General features: G+C 42.6%; 1 protein-coding gene across 2 annotated transcripts in view; it reads right to left on the bottom strand.

Annotated features, from left to right (window-relative positions):
- Positions 1–8,111, bottom strand: part of rictor (RPTOR independent companion of MTOR, complex 2) — a 42,238-nt gene continuing 34,127 nt past the window's right edge. Inside the window, exons 31-37 of one of the 2 annotated variants that reach the window (XM_015387409.1) lie at positions 6,407–7,490; positions 3,375–3,634; positions 3,077–3,283; positions 2,850–3,002; positions 1,829–1,952; positions 1,596–1,734; positions 1–1,513 (exon numbers count right to left, since the gene is read on the bottom strand). In XM_015387409.1, coding sequence (XP_015242895.1) covers positions 1,433–1,513; positions 1,596–1,734; positions 1,829–1,952; positions 2,850–3,002; positions 3,077–3,283; positions 3,375–3,634; positions 6,407–7,490 — 2,048 coding nt within the window. In that variant the 3' untranslated portion in view covers positions 1–1,432. Of the gene's footprint in view, positions 1,514–1,595; positions 1,735–1,828; positions 1,953–2,832; positions 3,003–3,076; positions 3,284–3,374; positions 3,635–6,140; positions 6,222–6,406; positions 7,491–8,111 lie in introns of those variants that run through there. The other variant, XM_015387410.1, reaches the window with a different exon arrangement.

The raw sequence follows: 8,111 nt of genomic DNA, 5'->3' as shown, positions 1-8,111 counted from the left end.
TGGGTGTTTCAGATTTTGTTTTATTAACAATGCATCCCTTTGATAGGATCGTATGTTTCTTTAGGTCATCGGTGCCCCAAAAACATACTGTACACATTTTACAAGGGAAACACAATTCAGGCAAAAAAGAAAAATTAAATTATAATACAGTCTTGAGGAAAAATATAAATAACTTTTTTCTTCTCTGGTTGAGCTCACTATGGTACAGACATATAATAAATAGATCGGATCTGACATCACTCAGCGGATCTATGAATCATCTCTCTATGAGTCCACTTGTGTAGCAGCATTGTAGCAAAAAAAAAAAAAAAACGCCAATGGAAACAACCTGTTTCCTTGGATACCTTTTACATTTAGTCATCGCACTGAACCGCCCCCTCCTCTGTCGTCGTGCTCCAACAGTGAGTGATATTGCATGGCGGAGGGGCAACCATTCCTACGATGTATGGCGACATGAAATGGCAACCTTTAACTTCTTTAAAAAGCAATAAGTTAGGGTGAAGTGCAACTTTGCCATGCTAGTTGAACATGCAGTAGAGTGTGAAGCTCAGAGGTAAAGGAGGAATTGTGACGAGGAGCTGCTGGTTGGTGAACGTTTCAGGAACACCTGTGTACATCTGTAATCGACCTTTCTACAGATTACTTACACGAGCAAGCATTTTAGAGGAAAAGAGAGAGACCCACCTTCTTTGAAGCTCGCTGAAGATGCCAAAACACAGGAAAAGAAAACATTAAAGGCTCTGAGCCAGAAAAGTAGGGAAAAAAACTAGCATTAAATTACATGCTATTCTCCTTATTCACCGAGTAGCGGCGGCAGGTAAAATGCTTTAGAAAACACAACACTGGTGATTGTCTGTGACACTGGAAATAGAAAGTTTTAACAGGCCGTCTGTGCGGTAAGGAGGCTTAAGGTCTTAGGAGGCGGTGAGGAGAAGGAATCCGGCTCCAGTTAGGTTTTTAAAGACAGCAGGATCCGTTTGTAGTGTTTTCTTTGAAGAAAAGAACGCAAGGTCCGAGGAATATTCAGTAAGACGTGATGATTTGTTTCATTACAGGAAACAATCTAAAACTGCAAAAAAAAAAAAAAAACACAATTTGATTTTTTTTTTTAAACTACTTGATTATTTTCTAACTGCACCGTCTTTGTCCTTTTAGTTTTCTGATGATCTACCGGTGAATATTTGACAGTGTTGCCAATCCACATGGAAACAGTATTTGGCTTTTCTGCTGCTCATCGTTTTTCTGAGACAGCATTTAATGTGTGTTCGGTTACTGAAGTCTTTTGTTTCCAGCTCAGGAGGAAGCTGAGCGATGAGTGTTCTCCGTTTCAAGCAACAGAAATGGGCTGAAGGTTCCTCTGTCCATAGAGCCTCAGACCTGCTTTTCTTTCCACAGTTATAAAGGAGTCAGGGCTGTAGCCGGGGAGGGGGAATCAGGACTCTGCAGGAGGGGTAACATCCTCTCCGACGGGTTCAGGAAGCTTCATCAGGATTGCTTCAGCTTCCTCATACATCTGGGAGATTAAAAACATGAATCAGTCCAAAATGCTCAATAAATTAATGAAAAATACCCAATTTAGGAGTTTGATTCCTTACTGGCATAAACTGCACGTCCTGGAAGAGCTCTTGTATGAAGCGCCTCGAAGTCAGACGAAACATACAATGGGACAAGAGGTGAGAAACCTCCGAGTACAAGCAGATGTCATCAAACGCATAAGGAAACTTCTCCTTTATCCTGAGGAAAGAAAAAAAGAGAAGACATTGGGGTGACCCTCGGAGCTAAAGACCGTTTACAGTCTGTGCTCAACTGGCGAGAAAACCTGACTCACGTCAATAATCCTGTTTCATTGCCTTTGGTTCCGACAGAAGAGCTGAGGTTGATGATGAGGCGGAGAATCTCCTTCCTCAGGAGGACTCGAGAGGCAGGGCCGTCATCAGAGATGGCTTTCCCGCCTGCAGAATGCATTGAACATCAGTCTTTATTGAATGAACGCTTTGACAATTGCCTTACAGCATCACTGCTGGATGAAAACAGTCCTTAAGAATCTAGCAAAAAGCATCATATATACCTAGCAAATGTTTTAATGTAGTGGGAAGCTAACACTAGCTATCACCTTGTAGACACCGTGTACCCAAGCTTAGGTTTTACCATCAAAAATTATTTCTCCTCTGCATGAGGACCAAGAAAAAAACAATGAAAAAAATGTAGTTTTGGTTTCTCAAAGTGGGAGATTAAACAGAACCACATTATAATGAGGACTTAAACTCCTAAGTCCCTTAAAGTCGTAGGGAAGCCGCTGTTCCAACCGTTGCCATTCCAAATTCTCCCGTTGCGTATATTAGCTGCAACATATGAATCAAGATGCTATGACCGAAAACATTTGATAGACAGATGACCGTTGATATATGATTGACCGAATTTAGGTGTACAAGCTGACGTACAACTAACTGGCCTGCATAAGATAACGAAAAAAAAAAAAGCGACTTTAAGACAGATTTTCTTTTAAGAAATTTTCTAAATTTTGGGTCTGATAAAAAGTACATTTATATACATGTTTAAGCCAGAATGATTTGACATTCAGATATGACTTCCTTACAACTTTAAAATAAGTGCATCATTCTTTCTTGAATTAAGCAGGTATGTGAGACTATTTGCCAATGGAATAAGACAATTTACTATTGAAATAAGAAAAAAACAAATGAATTATCTTATTTCAAGTACCTAATATCAAATTATCTCATTTTAAGTGTAAAAGTGCAGGAGCTGATAATTTGAAACATGAAGAACGGATGCTAACTGTGGCTAGCTGGATCTGCTTTTAGTTCCCCAGTTTCAGTCCGGGTTCTTACCAATAACGACGTCTCCAGGCGTAGGCGTGCTGGAGATCGAACCTTGAGACACAGCAGCGTCACTGCAGCCCGACACCCCCGAGAACTTGGACTGAGGCATCACCTCCAGTCGATGCCCCCCCTGCCCACCCCATGAAGGGAAGTCAACATAATCTGGGAAGAAAAAAAAAAAGAGTTTTGATTTTCTGCTTCGATGCTAAAGCTTTTCCACGTGCGACGAACATCACCTGTCCGAGTTTGCGTGCTTTTGATCTGCGGCTGAGTCTGGTATCCGAGGACGCTGGCTCCTACGCAGTACAGACAGTTTTCCTCGGAGTGATCCTGCAGACCCGTCTCTTCTGAGTCCACCATGTGGTTCTGAGACTCTCCTCGAGATGCAATGAGCTCAGAGATACTGAACTGCTGTTTCAGTAACGGCAGAGCAGGCCGATCCCCTGCAGCATCACAGACAAAAGCAGCATTCATCTGAAAATCTGTTTACCTCTAACAGCTTTAGCACTTCATCCCACATAAAGCCGCCTTTACCGTCTCCGTCGCCAAACAGGAAGCGTTTCCGCTCTTCAGAGGGCGGGCTGATCCTCTGCTGGAAGTAGGTAGAGTCTCTGATGTGGAACATGTCGTTGATGTTCATCGGCAGCGCCAGGCCAATGTAGTCGTCGTTGCACCCTAAGGTGGCGCTGGAGACCATGGAGCGCACCGAGGAGCAGCGGTGCAGGGTGCTTTGGCTGATGGGACTGAGCAGCTCCTCTTTGTCCAGAGAGGCGAAACTGAGAGCTTTTAGGAACCTAGGGAGCGCAAGAGGAGAGGTGCGTGAGAGGATCCGGGGGGAGAGGCTGGGAGGGAGAAGGAACACGGGGAGTAAGCCAGGATATGTTGGATAAAACCACACAGAGGGGGGGCGTGTCAAACTAGATTTCAGGACATAGTCATCAGGTTCACAAACAGAAATCAACATCATGGAGGCAAATGTTAAAAGTTTTATGACATTAGTTTAAGATTCCCTAAAATAATATATAACCTGAGCAGGAAGGAACTCCTTTTAACTTTCTGTTAATTATTTACCTTTTCCAGACTTTTTACCTTGTCAGTCATGAAAGAAACAAGGCTAATGTGGGCTAACCGTAAATAGAAAAAATATTTAAATTCAATGATCACACATATAAAACAAGCCAAGATAACTCCGTTAATTTAATAAAAACTAATTTGAACAAAACCAGAGTGAGTCTAATGGTGTACAAATTCACAAAGGCACCTTTAAAGTCCTTCATATCCAGGCTTTGTTTTCATTTCGTTTTTAGCATCAAAACCACACACATAGTAGTTTACAAGATAAAAGGGATAAAATTGTCCTTTTTATTGGTAAATGTGTGTTTTGATTTTAAGTTACTCAAAAATTTTAATTACAAATGAGTTGGACACAGACTTAAATCCTAAAGGAGAAAGTCGTCACAGAATAATCAGTGAAATTATCTATGGAATTCAATTTTTCACTGTTTGAACAACAAAAATAAAGAAAAGGCTAGTGGAGTATAACAATTAATCGGATTAATAGTGATTAATCCATTATTGAAATATTCGTCAACTAATTTAGTACTTGATTAAGCGTAAACTGGATGTATAGTTTCTAAAACATGCTTTTAGTTGACAGAGCAACCCACTTAGAGCAGTAATTGTAAGAAAACTGTAAGAATATCTATCGTTTTGCATTTAAGATTAAAAAATATGTGGAAAAAAAAAATGTGCTATGAACTCCAAAAGTGGAAAAGTTTTATTTTGACCTGGTTTAATTCTGTAAAAATCTTCTTTATCAAACCTTTTGCTATCTGTTTATTAATTGATTAATCGAAAAAAAATAATTGACTGATTCGTCAATTAGCAAAATAATCGTAGGTTGCAGCCCTACATTCAGCATTTAAAACCTTGTTTTGACTAAATATATTCTAGGCACAAGGAACCTAAACACATTTAACTCTAACTACAGTGATTATATTTACAACAAATATTTAAGGTCTATTTATCATAATCAAAGGAACACCATTAAGTAATAATCATGATTATAAATTACTCTATTGCAGAATTATATAGTTTTACACCCAAAGCCTTTGATGGGTTATGATACCAAGATGTTTTTCCATGTTTAGATTTTTGGAGCCTTTTCGCAAAAGGATCAACATTTTGGAAAAAGGTTTAGATGTATTTATACACCCGACCAATAAAGCAAACTAAAACAGAAACAATAGTCCTGACCTGGCAGAGTATTAAACCAAATGTCTTATCAGACATGGCAGAGCCTGATTACATTTATTACTTCTCTGGAACAGACCTAGTTTTTAATTATAGCACACAGATAGGCTACAGGGTTACGATTAGGGCCATTTCAGATCTAATCGTCAGACTCAACTTTAATGGCCAAGACTGTGAGCACAAACATCGATTTTGTGTTTGGAATTAATCAACAGTTTCAACGACAACCATACTAGAAGAAAAAAAGCACGCTTTAAGGAGTTAAGGAGATGATGATGAACCTCAAAACCTGGAACATTATATTTTAATCCTCTCCCTCAGATAAAAAGGAAACTGGTTCAGTGCTGCAAGAACAATCCAGAACCAACAAAGTGTCAAACCTGTCGTAGACTAGAGGATGCTGGAATACTTATACTGATGGCTTTAAAGGATAGTGCAAATCTACTGACATTTGCAGTTTCCCATGTAGCCCAGGACAAAGCCTTTAGAAACGTTTAAGGATTACATGACACAGACTGAGCTGCTCTGGTCAGATGTTTTGGTGGAGTCAAAGTGAGGCTTTCAAATCAAGGGAAAGCAAACTGTCATGAACGGAGGTGGAGGCATTAGGCTGATGGATGCTTGGATGTAAATCCACAGCTAAATGGTGCAAATTGGACACAGATGTGTCTCCTAACAGGACAAGAACCCCATGTTATCAACTAAAGCAGGTTTTTTTTTCACATAAAAAACACTTTCATCAAGCTTCACTTGAAGCTTGATGAAAGCAGTTGGCTGATTTAACCATTAGTGTATGTTCATATAAGTCATGTGAATTTGTGAAAATCATTTGGTACGATCATTCCACCCTGGAAAGAGAGAACTGTTCAAATAAATAATTATAAGTCAGACGTTATGAAGACGAGTGCATGTAAATCTGAACAGCTCTGATCTAGCTAATGGGACATCGACTGCAGGTTGGAGCTGGAACTATTCCTCTACAAGCAGGAGTAATTAGAGCTACAGGCTGCTTCTCTACTGAGGACGACACTGGGCAGATCCACCCACCGCGGTACAAGTGTTCTGGAGAGCCTGCGGTACGGGCTTGGCACGGTGGGTTCTGGACAGGTGCGCCTCCTGTCCGACAGCCTGACAGACACAACAAAAGGTGCACAAACACACTTACATTTGTCCCGGCAGTAACCAGACGTCGAGTAGCACCAAAGCTACAGAAGAGTCGTATGGATTTAAAATGAATTACAAACATTTTCAAAAGCAAAACAGGATAAAAAAAAAAAAACAGACGACCACCCCTGCGATCAGAGAGGACCCACCTGCGAGGAGTTAACCTGGAGTCCAGGCTGCCGGTCTTCATGGTGATGGTGTCTGTGAACAGAACGTCTTTGGCGGGTGAAGCCAGAGCCTCACTGTGGGACAGAGACGGGTGTATCCTCTGCTGCTGCAGCCTCTTCAGTGTAGCGTAACCCAGCGCGTCTCTGGGGCTGGTGTACATGATGCTGCAGTCAGCCAGGCTCTTGATGGCTGTGACCGAGGGGGACTTAAGAGACTGAGCTCTGCGGGGGAGGGTGTGCGAGGAGCCTGGCGGGACCAGAGAAACGCTGGGGGACTTGGAGGAGCACATGTGGTTTGTCTGAGGCTGGGGGCTGAGGGAGGAGAGGGTTTTGACCGTCTTTGCAGACACAACGGTGTTGAGGCTCACACAGTCGGAAGAGTCTGGTTCCACTTCGGGGTGATCTGGGTTCCCGACGGTCTCGCGGGAGGGGCTGGAGCTCATGGAGCTGATGCCGCTGGTCGTCGTATCCGTGTTAAAGCTCTGACTGCGGCTTTTAAACTGAGTACCCCCGCCTCCTCCACCCCCTCCCACATTACCCCCGCTAGAGGAGCCGCCTTCTCCAGCCAGGCGCTCTCGGCTGCTCTGCTCCCTGTGCTGCTCCACCACCCCGTGTCCCCCCAGACCGCTGAGTCCAAGGCCGGAGCCCCCTCCCCTCACCAGCCTGCCTTCCACAAGCTGCTCCTCAGAGCCGCCCCTGGTCCCAACAAAGGACGTCTCCAGGCTAACCGTTGGACTCTTTGGCATTCCTCGGCCATTAAATACTGAGTTGAATACGTCCCCGTGGCTGTAGACTGAAGGCTCCGTCACTGTCCTGTTCCGCCTCGGGCTTTCCATCTTCAGATCGTTCAGAGTGCGAGAGCCCGTGGAACTCTTTGGGTCACTGGTGGAGCGTACCTTCTTGCTGGGGAGGGAGAGGGAGTTGAGGAAGCGGGGACGAACAAAGCGCGTGGAACCAAGGATTGTGAACGGGCTGCGATCTTTGACTGCTTTGGAGTGTTGATAGAATGAGGGGTCGTCTGACGAGTCCAAACCGTCACACTTGTCATCGTCCAGGATGTACATATCTAGAAACGGAGAGGAGACTGGGATAAACATTTACTGGAGAAGGGACGGCAAATCACAGCGGCATACACATTTATGAGTGGACCCTTCTCCTCTTTATTGCTGCAGCAGAGCCTTAAATCAAAACAGAACCATGAATTGTACCTTTAAAGTCTATTAAGAGATCCAGTCCCCCTTAAAGTGGCTTCTAAATTCAACATATTCATTCATTGATGGAGGGAAAACAGCTGCCAGAGAGCTGCAGCAAAGATTGACATCAAGAACAAGAAAATCTTATGTTTTGTTGTTTGCTTGTTTTGGAAAGCATCAAAAATGTAAAGAGGTAGAGGTGGCCAGCCTTTGGTCAGATGACACCAAGAATGAACAATTTAGGAACCAACACTGTATGAGTTTTTGATGTAAAAAAAAAATGGGGCAGATCCATTCATACCCACTGTTAGGCATAGCAGAGGATCTGTGATGGTTAGGGCCTTACTGTTTTCCAAAGGCTTTGGGAAACGCATCACGATAACAGTTTGACATAAAAGGACAATATAAATGAAAGTGTCAGACTACGGAAGAGGATTAGGGCCACTGAAAAAAAAAAAAAAAAAATTATTTTTTTTTTTTTTTTTTTTTTTTTT

Source organism: Cyprinodon variegatus, unplaced genomic scaffold (genome assembly GCF_000732505.1).
Source record: "Cyprinodon variegatus isolate N-32 unplaced genomic scaffold, C_variegatus-1.0 Scaffold393, whole genome shotgun sequence".
NCBI classification, from domain to species: Eukaryota; Metazoa; Chordata; class Actinopteri; order Cyprinodontiformes; family Cyprinodontidae; genus Cyprinodon; species Cyprinodon variegatus.
The sequence above is the reverse complement of the archived record's forward strand: the minus strand, read 5'-3'. Positions and strand labels throughout refer to the sequence as shown.